Genomic DNA, 20540 nt, shown 5'->3' on the forward strand with positions numbered 1-20540 from the left:
TTTGAAGGACATCAGGTTTTTTTCCAAATACACAGGAGGCAAAAAAGCAATATAAATGAAATAATTGACTGCACATCAGTAATATAAAAATGTCTGTTCACTGTAAATGTTTTTATATGCAACACATCATATTTATAGTCGGATCCTTCTATTTGAAACCATATCGTCTTTGATCTTTTTCTGGGTCATTACTTTTTTATTTTGTATGTATTAAATTGTGATACAAATGTGATTATTAGATCCGAGTCACGTTTTATTTCTTAAAACTCTTTTGACAGAATGGTTTCTCATTTCTATGGAAATGGAGATGTTTGCGACTTGAATGAAAAGCCAAGACAAGTAATTGTGAAACTAAAGTAAGTTGATTACTTTCAAGTTTGTTTTTTACATGCATAGGAGTGAAAAACTGCAATTATTTAAGCATTATGTATCACCTGAGAGTTGTGTATGTGTATGAATAGCAGTTCCTAATGTAAAAATGTCACAAATAATCGTTTGAGTTTTGAAAGGTACCCACTGTTAACTTTAACTAACGTGATTAGCCTTTATTATACTTATGTTCACGAGAACGTAAACACTAACCAAATAATTGAAGAAAAAGTTTGCTTTAATATTGCATTAGAGTGTATTCAGTAGATCCATCGTTATTGCTAATAGAAATTCATAAATTATCTAGAGTATGATTATATCAGTGATTGTACAGAGTACATACATTTGTTTTGTATGTTTATGTACCCATAATTCTCATTCAAAAATAAGTATAGGTGTCAGACTGGGTTGGGAACATTTCCAGCATTTCTCCCACCAGGTGTATTAAATTAAGTAATACTTCATTACTTAGTTTACCAGAAGTGCATACTATTTTTTTGTAAGGGTCTTAACGGATATCTCTTATTATGTAACCATTTCCGAATTGGGATCTAAAGATAGTATTAGTAAAGGTTATTGCTCCATAGTATGAATTTTCACAAAGATGTAATACCCCACAGAGGAAGGGTCACTCAGTTGAGTCGAGGGTTTTTTCAAAATCCAATTGTATAGGAGATTTTGGTTCCGTGGCCAGCCCCCTATTCCCCTTAAATATGCTATATGGTATACCGTTGTTTGTACCCCTTGCTGGCATGAACCTGTTTTAGTACATTTCAACCATGGTTCATACCTTCTTCACTATGTTGTTAGGCCATTTAGAATGTAGGGCAGGAAGGCTGAGGAGTATAGAAAGACTGGGAAGCGGTTGGAGAGGTTGGATGAGACCTTCAACAAATAATAAACATCCTTTTATGTTGGTTCTCCTGAGTATTGATACCTTCACTTTGTTGAACTGGTGACCAGGATGGAATGTTAAATAAAAGGTGTCGGCAGTGAAATCTTCAACGGGTCTGTTGTGGTTTAACAGACTCCCGCTTGCTGCAAGTTCTTTATGCGGATATCGCTAATCCTCAAAATGAAGAAATGATTCTGCCTCTAGTCTGTGTTGTTTGGTCTACACTGGATTCAAGCATCTGTTGGAAGTGTGACAAACATACGTTGATATATATTGGCTTGTTTTCCATGTCGAACTTATGAGGATTATGAATATAGCTCACTAACCTGTGGAGTTGTCACATGAGTGATACGGTCACCTCTATTATAGCTATGTTTTGGATTGCTGTTGAATACATAAATTGCTGGTGAGGCACACAAAAGCATGTACACATGTTTGGCCTCTTGCTGTACATAAGTTGTGATTTTTTTTTTTTACCATTTGCAAAGTGATGCTGATACTTTGTGTTGGAAATGGAGTGGATGTAGGGCTAAGTGAAGAATGTACTGTAGCAGAAGAGAAGCTTATTTGGTGCTTTACTTTTTGTGCGTCAAAACTTATTATAAAGGTCTTGTTTTAGGTGCAAAGAATCGGATTCTCCTCACGCAGTCACTGTGTATATGCTGGAGCCTCACAGCTGCCAATACATTCTTGGGGTATGTACAACTTATGTATATGGTATTTGCATAAACCAAGTCAGTCCAGTGTCTCTGGCTCAGTCTCCTCTTAGGCCTCATACATCCAGCAGAGGAAACCCAGTGATTCCTGTGTTTTTTCACTTTGTCGTAAACTCCCAAGTTGCACAAGAGGGCTCTCGTCTGCACCATACCACGGTCTCCTAAAGACATTTGCAATGCTTGGGTGATGTGGGATAGAGCTCTAGTGTTATAATCACCACATTGAAGGCCATGTACTGGGAGAAATTGGTGCAGGTTATGGTTCTCCCTCCTCCTCTGACAGAGCTGAGACGAGGAGCATCATTCATTTATGTATTGCTATTTCAAAGCCCTTCCCATTGTATATAATGCGATAGACTAGTCCTTTCCCATATACCGGAATTCCTAGAAGTAAAGTTCAACTGGGATGCTCTAAATAGACCCCTAAGAGAGACCAATGCAACACTAGCGTGGTTCCAGACCATACATTCTCATAGTGTGGGAAACAAGGCTTTCTTGCCTGCCAATACTAGGCTGTGGAACACTATTCCCTTTTCTTTACTCATGGAATTGCTTCTGAAGTTTAGAAAGGGCCTCAACATGTATTTGTAGCTTGGATCTATTGTGTGGACGCAGAGGTTGTGCTGTGTGTGCTGCTGTGTGGCATAAAGATACTCCAGATATAGTGCGTTTTACAAATAGCTAATAACACAACACGTCCATTGCTTCCATTTTTCATCCTCTAGGCTGTATGCAGCACTTATGCCAGCTGCTACCTTCATACAGGCCATTGTGGATTTTCAGGAGTCTTAGTCCTGCAACCCCTAGTTCATTTTATGCTCTTCTGAAACCTCCTCCCCCTCCTGCTGCTGTGTTCTAGACCTCTTTGATGAGAACAATAATTCCCCTTTTCCCACCTGAGGTGGTAAGGGCATTTGCAGGTAGTGGATATTAGTCCAGGATCTACGAAGAATGTTTTTCCCAGTTGTCATTGTAGTTTGCATTCTTTTTTCAATTAGAAGTATACTAGTGAAGATTTCACTATCTGGTTCCCAGTAACCAGGGCTCTAGGTACACCATGAACCAGCCGTTCCACTGCTTAAAATGATGACTTGAAATAATGATACTAGCAACAAAAAAATGGGGATTGATGTGATGATCCGACTGGTAGTTGCTTGCAGATGGTTATTCGCAGGTGCACATACTTTTTGTGTGTGTCCATGCAGGAGACCGAACCAACTAGTTTCTTCTGTGACATCCAGTCACCCATTACAAGGGTTTCTTGCCTGTATAGAGAGTATGTGGCAGACTTGACTCTGATTCTTACTTCGTATGTTATGTGTTTGTTTTTCTATCGTTGTTTGAAACCAGGAGAAAGTGCAGTGTATATGGTGCCCAAAGAGGACAATGTTAACCAAAAGGGGATAGCTCATTGAAGACTACCTGTGTCCTCTGCAATGCAAAGGCAGTGATACTGTCACAACTACAGTTATTTAATGGGTTGAATCTTGTTTGCTCGCTGTAACTAATACCTACCCTTCCATCTTTCCTGTGTTGTGTTGGATGTAAACTGTCAATTTAGGAAACTTGGTCCAGGCTGTCCAGTATGCAACACCTTGGCTCTTTTGACCAAGCCTGTCCCCTGTACCTGCCTTTAGAAAAGCTGAAGAACAGGACAAGTCAGAATGATTCATGTAGTTAGCTTTGGCCCTCCCCTCGGGCCTCCTTTATTGCCTTATTTCTAGGTTGGCCACCTTCTTGGATAGCCCCTGTCCAGTAGTTTTTTTATAACACAGTATGAGTAGTGAAACCGTCGTCTTTAGAGGGAGCCGTTTCTGCGTAAGCCCAAAATGTGACCATGCGGTTGATTGTCTTAAATCTCTCAAACTGAAACTATTATATGTTTGTATTACCCCATCCCATCAAGTGGGCAAACCCCTCTATCCCTTTCACTGGCGTCTGGATTACTAACAACGACCACCCCCCTAGAGAAAGCTTTAACTGCTTAATTGTTCTACTCCTGATGAGACAAGTGCCTAACATGAGAAATGGGTTACATGGTTTAGTGAGCAGTACGTAAGTCCAATTTAATACTATTGGTGAAGAAAAGACCTCTTAGCAATAAGAAATACCTCAAATTTGTATTTGAAATGGTTAGTGTTCACTGCTACACAAGGGTCTAATGTTTGCCCTAAATTCTGGTTCGTTGAGGTTTACCAAAGTCCAAACAGAGCTACATCTTATCTGCTCCACTAGGGGATGACACCATGCAGTGTTGTCCACCACTGCCAGAATGATTAGGTTAAATGGGTCTCTGTACTTCCTACTGTGCATAGTGTGTGGGACAACTTTATGTGAAGAAGCTCCTTTTAAAGTTAGTTAAAATCCTTCACATACCTGTACAGGCCTCTTGTACTCATAAGAGGTGTGGCGCAGCAGCCAGGGCAACCGACTCCGGAACCTGGGGGCTCACGGTTCGATCCCCGGTGCCGGCGGCAGATGAGCCCAGCACCATGTGACTGGGCAATAGCTCGCTTAATCTTCCCGAAGGCCGCCAGCGCCTTGACACCTTCGGGTAATTGTTCGTGCTTTACAAATACTGGACATTTATATTTACATAAAGGCTTTTCTGTAGCCTCTCCAGGTAAGTGTTTGTTCCACAACTCTGAGGGTTTCGTTTTCAGTCATTCCCTTGAATATTAACCGTGCTGGTATAAAACGCTAGTGCTGATGCCCACTGCACCCATATAGAACTACATACCGAATATGAAATGCATTCAAATTACTAACGAGGATTTGGTTTTCTACTAGATGTAATTATGCCAGACTATTACTTTGACACTTGGCTTGTGTAGGGGAGAAAGACAATGACCGTACAAATTAAAAATATTCTTTTCAAATTAATGAATTGATGGTGAATTCTAAAGTAATCCTGCTCCATGGTGTGCAATGGCCATATATTACAATTTGTGATCCTGGCAACGGAAAAAACTTTGTGAAGATCTAAAATGTGTTCGTATATGCAGTATTTGTAAGGCCTGTGACATAAAACTTGTGAGTTGCTTGGGATTGAATAATTTAACATGTTTGAGTGCTGTATGCTTAACCAGAAAAATGCTTTAAAAGCAATCAATATCTGAGGGGGAAAAATAATGAACTACATAATTGCTATTGTGTGCACCGTTATTTCTGATCTTTTAGCAGTGACTCTTCATTACATGAGATCTTCATGTAATGAATTCTATATTTTTGGGCAGAGAAGAAAGTCACCTGCAGAGATGGATTTTGAGACTTTCGAAATGTTCTGCATTATGTATGAATTACTCCTTGTTGAGCAAACAATTCCTGCTTTGAGGGAGTTTATGTATGTAGGTAGGGTCTTTGATGGAGGTGAGCAACACTGTCAGTGATACAGAAGATTTTTAATTCTCAATTCTAAGAGGAGCTAATGTTAGTCAGTTAGGAGAAGAGAAATATGGTAAAACGTCTTCAAGGATCAATTTGAGAGGAGCAAAGGTAACTTCAGGTAGCCCAGCAAGGAGATCATTTCTACCAAATAGATGAGAGACGAGAAGAATCATATTTACTAGGTAGGTGAGCCTGAACTAGGATTCAGTATTACCTATAGTCATACATTTCAAAAGCTAGGTCCTGAAACTGCATTGTTTTCTTTTGATAAGTCTTGCTAATAATGCTACTGTATTAGCATGGTAAACTACCTTGCTGAGGTTAGTTATTTTCAAAATTTACCAGCGCCTTGGTCTGTATAAGAGGAACCTCGGATATTAAAACAACTCTCTGACCACACCATGTACAGTAGAATTACTTTTCTAAGCATACTTAGGATTTGTGGAGATGTCTGTTCGTAATAATTAAATTAGAATTCTGTAACAGATTATCTGGTAGAGGTACAGTCTAGCTGCAGATTCCTTAACTTTTGACTTTTCCCCAGGCATCCAACTGGATCTGGACATTTTTCAGCAGTACCTTGACTCTCTGGGGGATGTCGTCGTACGGCTCCGTGATGACGTTGACTCCGGTTGTGACGTCGGCAGAGCCATATAAGTCCCCTCCCGTGCACGGACATCAGTTCTTCTGTGAAATTTTCCATGCCAGAATGCTGAGCCACTATAGAAACTGATTGTGGAAACAGTCGGTGCCTAAAAGATTTTAAAATCCTTGAAAAAAAAATCGAAATTTGCAATACGTGGTATGATAACAGCAGACAGACTCCCAAGGAAAAGACCTTGTGTATGAACCACCTTTGCTAAGGAAGCTTCTCTCACTGTACTGATCACTCACCAATGGAAATGAATGGTATAGTAATACCAAGATAAGGCCTATGAGACAAGACCGAATGGTTCATGGAGTCATACCCCTGCTTGAGACCGTTATCACCAGGGTATAAAATTTGTACTGAAAACCTGAATAACTATTACATCGTAGGTCGTTCGCAGAATGACAAAGCAATCATAAACAGGTATAGTGTAGGAGGCTGGCTTGGTATATGGTGCACACTTATGTAAGTGAAACAGCTTGCACTAATACAAACAATCCTTATCGTGATTGGAGTGGTCTTAGACAACCATAGAAAGCGCTTTAGTGTTAGTTCTGGAGAGCAGCCTTAAGGCTTAGTCCAGAAGGAGTGTTAAGCAGCTTGTTTTACTAGAACTAATCTTCTAGTGTAGGTTAAACGAAAAAGAACAACAGAGTGTAGCTATAAAAATATTCATATTTATTATACACACTCCCTAACACATTGGTATAGCTCCTGCCCAGAGATATCAACCCAATACACACAATATTTCAAATGAAAAACAGGTAAGTAACCACAAATGTACAGTGGTCTCCAGGAGGAGACCAAATGATATACCAAAGAAGTGGAATGCGAACTGCGACCAAAGTCTGGATTTGGACCATAAGACTAGGAAGAGCAGGGAACCCAAGGAATCACCTGAGGTAAGTACTCCAGTACCCCACGGAGGCTGTGTGCAGAGTGGAAACACAGCTGCTTACTGAATGCATGACAAGGGGACCGCTGCCGCTGCAATTTTCGCAAAAATGACCCTTCGCAGTGGACCCTGAAGAAACCCTGTGGAAGACAGAAGGTTGGAAAGTCACCCCACCCATGGATACCCCAGGATAACTACACCAGGGAAGCTGGGTGCATTGGTGTGAATTGACGTCGGAAACCGCCGTAGACCACAATGGAGGACTTCAGAAAAGATGACGCTGGCGAAGAAGGTGGAAGAGTCCAGTAGAATCCATGGATGTATTCTTGAAGAGAGGTACCTGCAAGCAGAGGGGACAGAGTCTATGCCACTCAGGAGTGACCAGGAGGCATGGAAGACCAATGACCACTGATGACAGAAGATGCAAGAATGATGACTTGACCATGTCTCTGCAGCTGTGAGGACCAGATGACACACTGAAAGACCAGGAGCCATTCACGAGCTGGCCCACGTCGGAAGTCAAGAACCAGGTGGTCGGTGTCCGGCGGGAGCAACAACAAGCCTTGGCAGCAGCAACAGACGTGGCAAACTAAAAAGGTGCAGTGTTGGGACCAGCAAGGTTCAAGGGACTTACCAAGTGCCAGAGAGTCAGAGCAGGCCCGAGCAAGCAGGGGAGCCCACTGAAGCCAAAGAAGGACCCTCAAGAGGGCCCATAGGCCGAAGGCACAGGAGTCGCAAGAGGACCTCAAGCAGCGCACCAAGGATGTAGGTCCACGGTGCAGAGGATAGAGTGAGGATGAAGATCTTGGTAGGAAGAGAGGCTGGAGGCTGGAGCTTCTTGTAGCCCAAAGATCTCTGGAGGGTCGAGTCAACAAGCCTTGGCAACAGCAAGTCGACGTGGTGCACAGGGATACTGTTCTAGCTGTTCTGATGAGCAAACTAGCCTTAAACTTGCCGAAAGGACAGGTATAGGCTCAAAGGAGTTGCAGAACCACCTTCTGTGTTGCTGAGGGGAGTGACTTCTTAACGATAAGGAAGATTCCTTAGGATGTCTTTGATCCCCACAGGCCTAGAGAAGAACCTGGATGATGCACATGCACAGATGACCAGGAAGACTTGCAGAACAGCGAGACTAGGAGCAGCAGGAGTCTTCCTTGGTGCAGTCTAGGTTCACGGCAAAGTCCAAAGTGCCCAGATGATGGAAATTGAAGTGGGTTCGAGTTTGAGTCTTATCCCGCGACAAATCTGAAGAGCCACACCCAGGTAACCCTAGGGAAAGGTTGGGACGATTCAAGGGTCCCTTCCAGAGGTGGGGTTGGGCAGAGGGGAGGATACTCCCATGTCCTTTGTCCAGTTTCGCACCAGAGCGGGAGCCTGAACTGGATCAAACTGGAGTATGCAAGCAGGGCACCAACTGTGCCCTACAAACCAGTCTGGTGGCGCTGGCAAGCTCCGCCAGCCCAATACACTAAGCCCTGTCTGGGAGGTGGTCACACCTCCATGTGGCAGGAAAACTATCCTACCTTCCCCTGCTCGAGCTCAGCAGCAGGAGGGCAGAATCGTGTCTGGGGTTGGCAGCAGCACTAGCTTGCTGGCAGACCCTGGAAGACGGTTACCGGAAGCACTAAGGTCTTCTTGGAGGAGCCCTCTGGTGCATGGAATCATGCCTCTAACACGGGGATGGTGTTGGGGTATGATTCCAACATGTTTGATACCAAACATGCCCATGTTCAGCACAGTCACTATAGTTAGACTTTGCGTGGGGGGACGTGGCTTGGCCGGAGATGATTGCGGACACGTGAGCAGAAAGCTCCACATCAGCCTCGCTGTTATCCTGTTTAAATCGATGTCGGGGATCGCACAACACGTTATTGGTGTCCCCCACGGGGCCGTGCCTGCGAGGAGGGGACTTGGAGAGCTGCTGATAGCTGTCTGCGCTGTCTATCGGCTGAAGATGCGGACCAGGAAAACGAGAAACCTCAGAATGGTGGCAGGAGCGGCCACGGTACGCATAGAGTGTGGAGCTCCGCATTGAAGGTGCGGACCGCCTTGTGATGCCAGATCGGGGCTGCGCTGCCGACTCTTGTATCCTGCGGCACCAGCCTGGAAGGGGAGATGGCGGCTCGGCAGCATGAGCAGGCCCTGACTGGATGAAACAGTCTGTGCCCTGACTCACTGGGCTGGAAGCAGGGAGAAATCCTACCAGGCGACGAGGAGGAGCCGCCGGAGTGAGTTCCGGCGTTGCTGCGGAGCCTTGCCAGGGTGGGTGCCCCGATTCGCATGATGGTGATCGGAAGTCCCCTGGGACACCGGGCGCAGAACAGTGAGTGGAGGCTGCTGTGAGGTGCGAGTCGCTCGCCCTGCAGAAGTGAGGTGCGTGGACGGCTCCTGCGGGGCTGTGGTGCGGGACTGGCTGGGAGATTGGACTGTGGCCCCCTGACCCTGGCTTAGAATACTGCCCTGGATGAAGGATCGAGCGGAGCGGAGCGGAGCGGAGTACCGTCCGGTACTGGCCCGGAGCAGCAGCTTGAGGGAGCGGACCACCAACATCGACAGGAGGGGGAGGCCCCCAGAGGATCCGGCACTGGCAAGGCGGTCAGGATATGCCCAGGCGGGCATGCCTCCTTGATCAGTGGAAAGTCGTGATGTGGTGGGTCCCATGAGCAGTGTGGTGCTTATTTGCTTCATATAAGGCCAGACTTTTGAGGAGGCCAGCGGTGGAGGGGTCGGTGACCCAGGTGGGGCCTCCCAGGAAGAATTTTGGGGCGACTGACGACTCTGGTGGTGCGGAGAGTATGGTGACGATGGTGTGCCCCTCTGTAAGCTGCAGAGGGCGTAGGAGAGCTCCTTGCTGGGGATTCAGTGACCTGTGGGCCCCTGAATGGAGGAGCTGGGGAGAGTAGAGTAAAGCCCTGAGACCTCTGGCAGAGGCGACATCTGAGGGACGGATCTGAGTGGAGCTGGTGAAGAGCGGGTGACCCCCGTTTGTGGCCGTGGGAGTTGGGAGACTGGGATGCAGGAAACAGGATTGGGCCTTGCACATAAACCTAGAACTGACCCGGAGCGGCGCTAAGAACAACTCTTCACTAGTGACCGCCATCATTGGACAGAGCTCACGCTGTGCAGTGCAACTGACTTAAGTCACCCCTGGAGAGTGCAAGTAACCAGACGGAGCAGGGGGTACAGGAGAGTGAGACAGGCCTGCGCCTCCATGGGTAAACCCAGCGGTCGCCCGACTGGGGTCCCCCAGGATCAAGAAGAAGGTGCCCAAGATCAGCTACAGACTACCCAGGAAATCCCGGTGCAGCAACAGTTAAAAAAAATACTAGAGGGCATAGCGGACACAAAGGCGACCCTCCACCAGGATATTAGTGCTGTTGCAGTGGGGCTTGGGCTAGTGCGAGAGGAGCACAGAAAGTTCTCTGAGAGGGTCAAGCAAACCAAGACCAGTGTTGCGGAGCTGGCACAGGTGCAGCAGAATATGGCACAGCAGCTGGGAGTCCTGACCGACCGGGTGTACGTTCTGGAGTGCAGGACTGAAGATGCGGAAGGACGTAATTGGAGAAACAACGTCAGGGTGGTGGGGCTGCCAGAAGGAGCAGAAGGGGTCGATAAGGTGGCCTTCCTGGAAAAGTGGTTCAGGAACGGGCTGGGCCCGGTGCAACTCACTACTTTCTACATTCTGGAGAGGGCTCACATGGTGCCGGCTAGGCCGCTGGCTCCGGGGAGGCCTCCGAAACCGGGGGTGGCCTGCCTGCTCCATTTTCGTGACAGGGACTTACTCCTGCAAAGAGCAAGGACCGAGGTTCCTTTCACTGTGGATAATGCTAGGGTTACGCTGTTCCCGGACTATACCTTGGAAGTGCAGAGGAAGCGTGCCTCCTATGTGGCAGTCAAGAAAGCACTGCGAGACTAGGGCCTCCAGTATTCCTGGATGTTCCCGGCCCGCTTGCATATTATTCTAGATGGGAATACGCACTATGTTGACTCTCTTAAGGAAGCATGGGACTGGCTAGAAACGTACAAAGCAGAGATACCGTGAGGAGAGAACCCAGGAGAAGCGCAGCGGCGAGCCACAAATCGAACATCACGCCCGAACCGTCGTCCCCGTAACAGAACCCAGAGGAAACCCATGATATCTCAGACTGCACAGGAGTGGGTGGAGGCTCTGCAAGCTGTGGTAGCACTGGCCCAGGATCGGGCTGCGGTATCTGAAAAAGCTGACTCTACCAGAGACTCAGTGGGCAATGACTCGGACACGTCTCATGGTAGCGGCGAACGGATGCTCGAGGTGATGCCACAGACGGCAGATGGCATTATTGGAACAAGGTTGGTAAGCCAAGGTGGGCAGAGTATTCAGAAGGCCATTTGTGCTTCTAAGGACTGGTGAATGCCCCGGACTGTCCTCTTTATGATGAGGCTGGTGTGTAATGGTTAGAGAAGCCCCTAGCCAGCCGCGATCCCCAGAGCCTCTGTAGTTGACGGAGGACTTAGTGTGAATGTTCTTATGGTTTCGATGGGTACTAGTTTAAAGGTAGCTGTCCTGGGGAGGGGAAGTTGGGGTTGTTTGTTAGGCTTAGGGTTGGTTAGGGCCAGGCATGTCACTAGGGCAGTTTTCATAGCAGATTTCATAACACTGTTCAACACTGTTAGGATGGGTACCACCAACTACTTGAAGTGTATATAATGGAATGTAAGGGAATGCACTCTATGTGGCGTTGACATAAAATACACGCATACTTATTCCTCAGGGGGTTCAGATTGCACTATTGAAAGAAACCCATTTAAAGGCGCAGGAAGGAGCAGCGTTACAATGGCCCTGGCGTGGCCAGATGTTTTATACTGCCTATTCCGCGTTTGCTCGGAGAGCATTGGTTTGGGTGGGGGTGCCCTTTCAGTGCAGAGAAAGTCTTATAGACACAGAGGGCAGATACGTAGTGGTTCCTGGGACAATCGTGACATAGTTTGGGAACATATATGCTCCCAACACGGAACAACCTGCCTTTTTCTCACAGTTGTCAGCGAAACTAGCACGCTATATCACTGGATCAGTATTGCTTGGCGGGGACTTTTATTGTATATTAGATGTGAACTTGGACCGCTAGCTCCCCTCTCTTCCTACTGCGCCCATCCACAAAATAGCAGAGGCGAGACAGCATTGGCAGGGCCGCTGGGGGCTAGTGGACACTCGGAGGGCTTAACATCCTAGGGAGCAGGATTATTCTTTTTCTCAGCACTGCACGGTCTCCACGTGCGCTTAGATGCATTTTTATGCTCTTCGGGTGTGCATGCAGGAGTACAAGGCAGCGAATACCTTGCTAGGATATTGTCAGATCACATCCCATATTACTCCGGATGCAGTGGACGCGTGTACATGCCAAGATACCTACTTGGCGATTATGCTTGGAGGCCTTGGAAGAGCAGGTGTTTCGTGACACAGTGGGCACTTCCATAACTCTATCCTTCAGGGAAAATGAGGGCACAGCTTCCACATCTGTAGAGGAATGTGACACTTTTAAAACTGTGATCTGGGGTTGCTGTATCGCTGAGGCGGTGGGGATATGCAGGGTGCTGCTAACAGAAATAAGAGAAGCGGGTCACCGCTTTTGGGAAGGGGAGAGAGAGCGTCCTGGGAGGCCGGACAAACAGGGGGAGCTAGTGGAAGCAAAGGAGGCGCTTGGAGTACAAATTGAGCAATTGCGCTGTTTCGATTATAAAACTTATATCACACGTGCACACACAGAGGGAGACAAATCAGGAGCTCTCCTAGCTTGGCTGGCTAAGCCGTTGCGCAGAGGCTCGATGATTCTGGAGATCCGGAACCACCGGGTGGGCGCTTGCTACACTCAACGGTATAAATGAGTTGTTTTTTGACTCCTCCAAGGAATTGTATAAGAGAAACACGACCCAGACGGAGGGTGCCTTGAGTAGGTTTACACGTGCACTCAAGCTCCCACGGAAAGCGCAGGGGGTCCCCAACATAGCTAGATGGAAGAAGGAATTCATCAAATGGGCGGAATGCGAATGGATAGCGAGGTTGCAATTGGCGAAGAGAACGAGTAGCGAAAAGTCATTAGAAGCAGCTAGCAGCGGCTTAGCTTGGCTGGCTAAGCCGTTGCGCAGAGGCTCGATGATTCTGGAGATCCGGAACCACCGGGTGGGCGCTTGCTACACTCAACGGTATAAATGAGTTGTTTTTTGACTCCTCCAAGGAATTGTATAAGAGAAACACGACCCAGACGGAGGGTGCCTTGAGTAGGTTTACACGTGCACTCAAGCTCCCACGGAAAGCGCAGGGGGTCCCCAACATAGCTAGATGGAAGAAGGAATTCATCAAATGGACGGAATGCGAATGGATAGCGAGGTTGCAATTGGCGAAGAGAACGAGTAGCGAAAAGTCATTAGAAGCAGCTAAAGCATGGGAAACGTTAGTGGGACTATTAAATAACCCAGACACTGATAACAATGAAGACAGTGAGATTGCTGTACCAACGTTTGGAAATTAAGATACTAGCACCCAAGTGCAGCAGAACTGACCCCCCTAGCACTAGCATGATGCATGAGCGCACAGTAGAGGGACCGACTTCACTGTTAGTCCTGCTATGTTGGGGGAACCCATGTATCACACATGAATACAGAGTACATTATGCATAGTTGGAAGTGACATGCCTGGAGGGGAGGGATGGTTGGGGGGAGGTGAGGGAGTTGAATTAGAGTAGTAAAGATTTGAAGTTGTATTGACACCGTCACCCTGAGAAGTACTAGCTAGCGGGGACCGTTCTTATTATTTCTTCACTTTTATCTTGAACAGTGAGAGGGTGGGCTACCGATATGTAGTGTAGACTATAATTTATAGGGTTCAACAATGTATAATTGTGCCATCTACCCGGATGGAATGTATTATGTAAAGAAATTTGAAGCAAAGCCTGAAGAATCAACTGCAGGGTTTGTAGGGGGTGTCTTGCTCATGCAGGGCACTCACACACTTATAATCTCACACCCTGCCTTTTTAGGGGTGACTTATAGGTTTTTAAGTGTAGTGACCTCCGATATAAGGAAATGTATATTGGTCATAAGTGGTGCTAGGTCCAACTTACACAGGCTGCAATGGCAGGCCTTTAGTCACAGTTTGAGTGGTCTCTCATGGGTGACATAATACATGCTGCAGCCCATGAGAGACCCCATATACTAGGGCAGGGCCGGCTTTAGCGCTGGTGGCGCCAAGTGCGATAATCGCTTTTTGCACCCCCACGTCACCTGCCCGCCTGCTCCTATTTTCACTGCCACCAGGCAAAAGTGCTCCTCATCTCTCATATCATAAGATATTGCTAAACACAGCACCCCCTTTGGTCACAGCGCCCCCCCTCCACAGTTCAGCACCCAGTGCAGCCGCACCGGACGCACTGCCCTGTACTAGGGACTTACCTGGGTACACCAGTAGCCAAGTGGGAAGGTGCCAAATTACTTACCACACTCAAATTTAGAGAGGAAGCACAGAGATTGGGGTCCTGATTAGCAGGATCCCAGTCAGACTAGTCAGAAAACAGAATAATACCAGCAAAAAGTGGGGGTAACCATGAAGGCAGATCATTCTTTCCTACACATCCTACACTCTGCATTTAAATCTAACAATTAAGAGTTATAGTCCTAGGAATGGGGAGATAATATGCAGACCCAGGAATTTCTTAATTAAAATTCATATCCTTCCCTCAGATTTCCAGACCACTCCAATTACATTATTCTCCTGCTCTGATCAGGTGGTTAAGGTCAGCAGAGGGTGCCAGTGCAAGAGGGGGATGACTAATGTCCGAGGTCGGTGACCTGGCTAGGAAGAGGGTTGTCTTCCTCCTGTGGTGCTGCAGGGAGTTGGCACGGTCCAGGTTTTAACCGTGCCCACAGCCCCAGACCCCTGTTCTGCAGTTTCACGGAGTGCATATCCACACCTGGTGAAACTGGGTCTAGTATTTCTGAACCCGGTAACTCCAGGTCCAGAAATACACGACAATGATGTAGTATAGCAGAGTGCTATCCTGCTGTGCATACCACTCCACCATTCTCTTAATGAAAGCCTTAATCGTCTGTACCATTTGGGTGTTCAGAAGTTAAGTGGTGGGACATGAACCCTTGGGGGATGCATACAGCATGGAAGACCTCCCATCTGCGACAAAATTACTTAGACAGAGCAGTAGCGGTGCTGGAGAAGTGGAATGCCTAGGAATTTGGCATATGTAGTGTAAATATCCAGATTTGAGAATGGCACAAGTGAAATATTTGGAAGGTCAGAGGTGAGCCTTTGATATGTAAAGGCAAATGATGCATGTCCCATTAAAACCATTAACCTAAAGATTCTTAAATAACTACAGTTGCATCTCAGTGGGCAACTCAGGGAGGGGCAAAATACCAAAGTGAAACCAGCATATTTGTAATGAATATTATGATGTTCTTGTGTAATTTAAGGTTAAAAATCTGAAATCAACTATTTTTACATGTACATTTCCCACACTCTTTATAGTGTGTTTCTCAATTTTAATGTTTTCTTTGTTTCTTTAGGTGGAGTCCCCAGTCATTTGTAAAATTCTGGACACAGCAGATGAAAATGGATTTCTTTCAGTACCCAGTTGAAAAATGACAGAGGATGGTCAACTGAATAAAGCAATTATACTTTAAATATAGTTGCCATTGTCTTTGCCAACCAGGTTTCTTAAAAGAGAAAATTGTTAGAGTAATATCAACAGGACTTTACAAATGGAATGTCTTCAAATCACTGTAAATGTATTTGTATATAAGGGTTTGTCAATAAATTTTTAATCTGATATCTTGTTTTCTGTTTCACTCGATATGTTTGTAAAACTTAACTCATGTCTTCAGTATTGTTGCTTGGCATATGTATTTAAGATGGTTATTTTTTACAAGGTTTTCATTTTTCTTGCAGATGTAACTGCAAGCTCTCAAAAACATGACAAAGGGTAATGCAGCAGAGGAGCCAGTATGGCCTTATGCAAAGACTCTGTCTAAGCAGTAGTAGCTCCTATTGGAAGAGAACCTACTTCAGCATAAAGTTATAATCCTAGGACAGGGTCTGAAAAAGAAGAACGTGCCTTGAACTTTTTTTGCTGCAAGCTTAGGAAGAGCAAAGGTGCTTTTTATAAAGGCAAGAGTTTGAGGCATGGTCCGCAAGTGAATCCCACATTTATAAGAATAAGGAGTTCTCTTCCAGGGGATCCTCATCAATAGTCAAGCATTAGAATATTCCCGCCCATGCGCGGGACCCCGGAAACACTATATTATATGTTATATGTTATATGATATATATATATATATATTCCAAACCTGACGTTTTGGCGGTACAAAACAGGCGCTGACTCCGTGGGGTCTAGATCAGGAAAAAGTTTTTATTTTGCAAAAGAAAAGATTCAACGCGTTTTCGACGGCTATTCCGCCTTGCTCACAACAGTGAATGCTGGTAAGGTAAAACCTTTTATACAAACAAGTTGCTGATTGGTTAGGGCAGTCGCATCTCAGAAACCATGGTAACCATTATATTCATGGCTAACAAGTTGTTGTAACGTTTTTGCACATCGTTAATTATGTTTCACCAATGTGTAAATAAAATAATAAATGATAATTATTCTTTCTTATGCATGGCATGGATAACAGTTAAAACACATTGCTGTTTACACAAAACCCGTTTCCTCCTTGTTGTTGGAGCTCATGCATATGCTTGGTGGCACCTGTATAGGTCATGCAGAATTACATACTAAAATAGTATTATGGCACAAGTATGACTTTGTAAAACTATAGATTTTAAATATCAATCCGAATAATTGCATGTTGGCATAATGCCTTACTTGAACAGTTCAAAAAGAGGGGGTACAGCCCAAGTGGGCAATTTAGAGAACTAAAACAACATTATGTCATAAGGGTGAAACATGACACAGCATCTTGGCATAATGCCTTACTTGAACAGTTCAAAAAGAGGGGGCACAGCCCATGTGGGCAATTTAGAGAACCGAAAACCATATTAAATGATAATGTTAATTCATGACACTGCATCACTGCATAATTATCCGATTAATGTCATACATTGTTGCTATTTACATAGATAACAGGGACCACCATATATATTTCTTAAACTAAATTAGAAGTGCGACAACCACCTATTTGTCTCTCATTGTGTATGTTATGTGCATAAAATTTCTTAAAAAGCCTATGTTTGCATCTCAGTATTCAGGCTAATGTATCCAACTGTTTCGAAGGATGTGGGCTCGGGTCCGTACGGACAACTAAGTGACAGTAATAATTGTTTCTTCTTACAAATGTACACTAAGTGCTTCATCCGCGTTAAGGCCCTGAGGGGCCTTTGTGTTTAAGAGGATGATATAACGAGATTCAAGTCTCCTTAGGGCAAGCAATCTATTCCACCCTCTTATGCTCCTCTTTACATGATCCACGACAAAGTATCTTATATTGTCGGCATCACCTCCATGGACTTTATTAATGTGTCTGGCCACTGGATACGTGGGGTCATCATTACTAATTGCTCTCAGGTGTTGTAGCACCCGTACATGGACAGGATGGATAGTACTGCCCACGTATTGTTTTTTACAGCTACACTGCAAGACGTAGACTGCATAGTCCGTCTTGCACGAGTAATTCTCACGAATCTCCAGTGGCTGTTTCCCATGAGGCACATCTAATTTGGTCATGTTGAGGCCATATTGACACGCTTTGCACTTTATGCAATTAAAAAATCCATTGCTACTTTTTAGCCATGGTAGGTTTTTCTTCTTCAAGGATGGAGTATTTACAAAAATCTCATCCTTCATGCTTTTTGCCTTTCTGAAAGTAACTTGAGGGACTTTATTGCACATACTGCCAATCACTGGGTCATTTCGTACTATTGGCCAGTGCCTATAAATGATCTTTCTTAGTTGTTTATGATAGGCATTGTACCCTGTGATCAAGCGAGGGGTGTTCGTGCTTTGCTTGGACATTGTTGATTTGGGTGCTTGTTTAAATAGTAGATCTTTCCTATTTTTGGTGTCACTCTTTCTTGCTGCTGTTTCAAGTGTCTGCTCTGTATACCCTCTGCTGGCCAGTCTGCTAAATAGGTTAGCCTTGGATTCTTCATATGTTTCTTCAGTGCTACAATTGCGTCGCATTCTCAAGCACTCTGCATATGGAATACTGTTTATCAAGCTTGCAGGGTGAAAACTAGAGGCATGGAGGATCGTATTGCCTGATGTTGGTTTACGGTATGTCTTAGATTGAATGTTGCCGTTCGACACAAATAGTTCTAAATCTAAGAAATTAATCCTGCTTGTACTGGTGGAGCATGTGAATTTTAAATTCAAGCTGTTTTCATTCAGATGTTCAGCAAATTCTTTTGCGCTCTCCTCACTGCCATTTCAATCTTTATTCGGTTTAAAAAACCTTGTAAGATGCAATACATTAAAATCATAATACATCATATTACAGTACGTAGTAAAAAACAGCAGTGGGTAAAAATATCATCACATCTCATTTGCACAAATTACATAAAATTCAATACATTTTCCAAAACATCTACATTGGGGTTGGCTAGATCTTGATCGGTCCCTCTTCTATAGAGAACACTAAATAAATATACATAGTAATAAAATAATAAATTAGACGTCTGTTTTTGTTAAAAATGGTATACACCATAGCGGTAGAGCAGGCAGCACTATAGCAACTAATAAATGACTCGATAACATGGTAAAATAGCCTATTACATTAGGTTTTTTGATTTTTCTTCCTCCTGATCAAGGCTACACATAGGAGAAAACGACTTAGGCTGAACACAATCGGTTGTGCAGTGTCTCCTTTGAATATTCTGAGTCCAACCTTAATTTGTCTAAGGCCTAACCTATTACAGATTGGCTTAAGCCATTTTTTCCTTGCTTTAAGGTATGCTGGCATATGAATAAAACATGAGACTCATCCTCTTTCATCCCCATCTCACAGAACTCACATATGTCAGAGCCAGCGGCCCCGGTCAACCCCTTATTACAGTTCCAGCTAATTGTTCTTTCTTTTAATTGCAAGATGCTATACCGGAACTTTAAATATAGGCTTTTAGCCAATGGAGGGTGAATTTCATCCATGAGGGGCTCTAGTTGCATATTCATTTTGATTTCAAAAAAGTTCGAAGTTAGAGTCCCTGTTCTGGGATTTGAAAGCGCTGAATCTCTAATATAGTCCCAGTACCTTTGCTTCAAGATCTTTTTTGAGCTGTTTGTAAGAGAATCAGGGTCAAACCAAAAGTCACTTAACCCTAGTTTTTCAAACCATTTTTTGACATACTCTAGCCATGGCAAGTGCGTGATATTCTTTATAGCCAATATCTCTTTCAATGCTTCTCTATAATCAGTCAGCTCTTCAGTGGACCATAAGCGGACCCAATAGAGCAGCGGACGAAGAGAAGCATAGTCGTCAGTACATCTGAAGTTAAGGTCCCATAGTACGGGTGTCAGTGGTGTTGACCCAGGTATCCCTAGAAGTTGCCTAATGAAGGAGTTTTCCCTCACTCGGAAAGTGTCCTTTAAAGCATAGGCCCAAAGGTCCGCACCATAAAGTGAAGATGATTGCACTTTATATTTAAATAATTCAATAGCTGGTGAGACTGCTTTGAAATGGCTATTCTTGTGCTTCTTTAAAATCGGGCCCTGGTTTTGAGTCAGCCTTAGTTTTGAGTTCTCCAGTTGTGTTTTCCATGTAACATCACTGTCTAAAATAATACCCAGGTATTTAAAATTGGGGACTTCTTCAATAGGTTCATTGTTTATCTTAAAAACCTTGTTAAAACCTTTATGGGGGTTGATTGTCATATATTTTGTTTTTGAGGAGTTAATTTCTAATTCCTTGTCATGGCAATACAGACTAAATGTATTTAAAAGGTTTTGGAGCCCCCAAGGTGTCTCAGAAATTAAGATTGTGTCGTCTGCAAACAATAATGCCGGAACGGCTTGCCCGCTCAATTTGGGAGAGTCATGCTCGCAGCCCAAAAGAGTATCGGGGATGTCATTGACGTATAAAGAGAATAAGGTAGGTGCCATTACGCACCCTTGCCTTACCCCTTTTGCTATTTTCATTTTCTCGCTGACTTCTCCATTCGGTCCCCATCTGACTCGTGCGTAATTATTCTCGTGGAGTCTGATTAAAATTTGAAGGATATTTCCAGGGACACCCATTCTGTTTAATGTCTTCCATAGGGCTGCCCTTGGAACCATATCAAAAGCTGCCTTCAAATCAACAAAGGCCACGTATATATGGGAACTCCTTATAATCATATATTTCCAGACTAAACATAAAAATCTAAAAACCTGGTCTACAGTGCTTATCTTGCATCTAAAACCTGCCTGGTATTTTGTGTAGATAGAGTGCTCTTCAATCCAAGAGGTGAGCCGACCAAGAACCTGTTGTGCAAATTTTTTTTGCAACACGTCAATTAGGCTGATAGGTCAAATCCTTCGCACTATCGGCCTATCACCCTTCTTGAACAGAGTTACAATCTCTGCCCCCTTCCAGGTTTCCGGAATAGGAGCTCCTCGGGCAATATCATTGGATAATAAATTGATATAGGGAGCCCAGATGTAATTTTCATGTTTC

At 44.7% G+C, this 20540-nt stretch overlaps 1 protein-coding gene across 1 annotated transcript in view; it reads left to right on the forward strand.

Moving 5' to 3' along the window:
- Positions 1-15724, forward strand: part of ERLEC1 (endoplasmic reticulum lectin 1) — a 284891-nt gene extending 269167 nt beyond the window's left edge. The window contains exons 12-14 of the mRNA XM_086927644.1: positions 279-356; positions 1884-1959; positions 15462-15724. Coding sequence (XP_086783770.1) covers positions 279-356; positions 1884-1959; positions 15462-15533 — 226 coding nt within the window. The 3' untranslated portion in view covers positions 15534-15724. The remainder of the gene's footprint in view (positions 1-278; positions 357-1883; positions 1960-15461) is intronic.
- The last annotated feature ends 4816 nt before the right edge of the window (positions 15725-20540 follow it).

This window comes from Lissotriton vulgaris, chromosome 6 (genome assembly GCF_964263255.1).
Source record: "Lissotriton vulgaris chromosome 6, aLisVul1.2, whole genome shotgun sequence".
NCBI lineage: Eukaryota > Metazoa > Chordata > Amphibia > Caudata > Salamandridae > Lissotriton > Lissotriton vulgaris.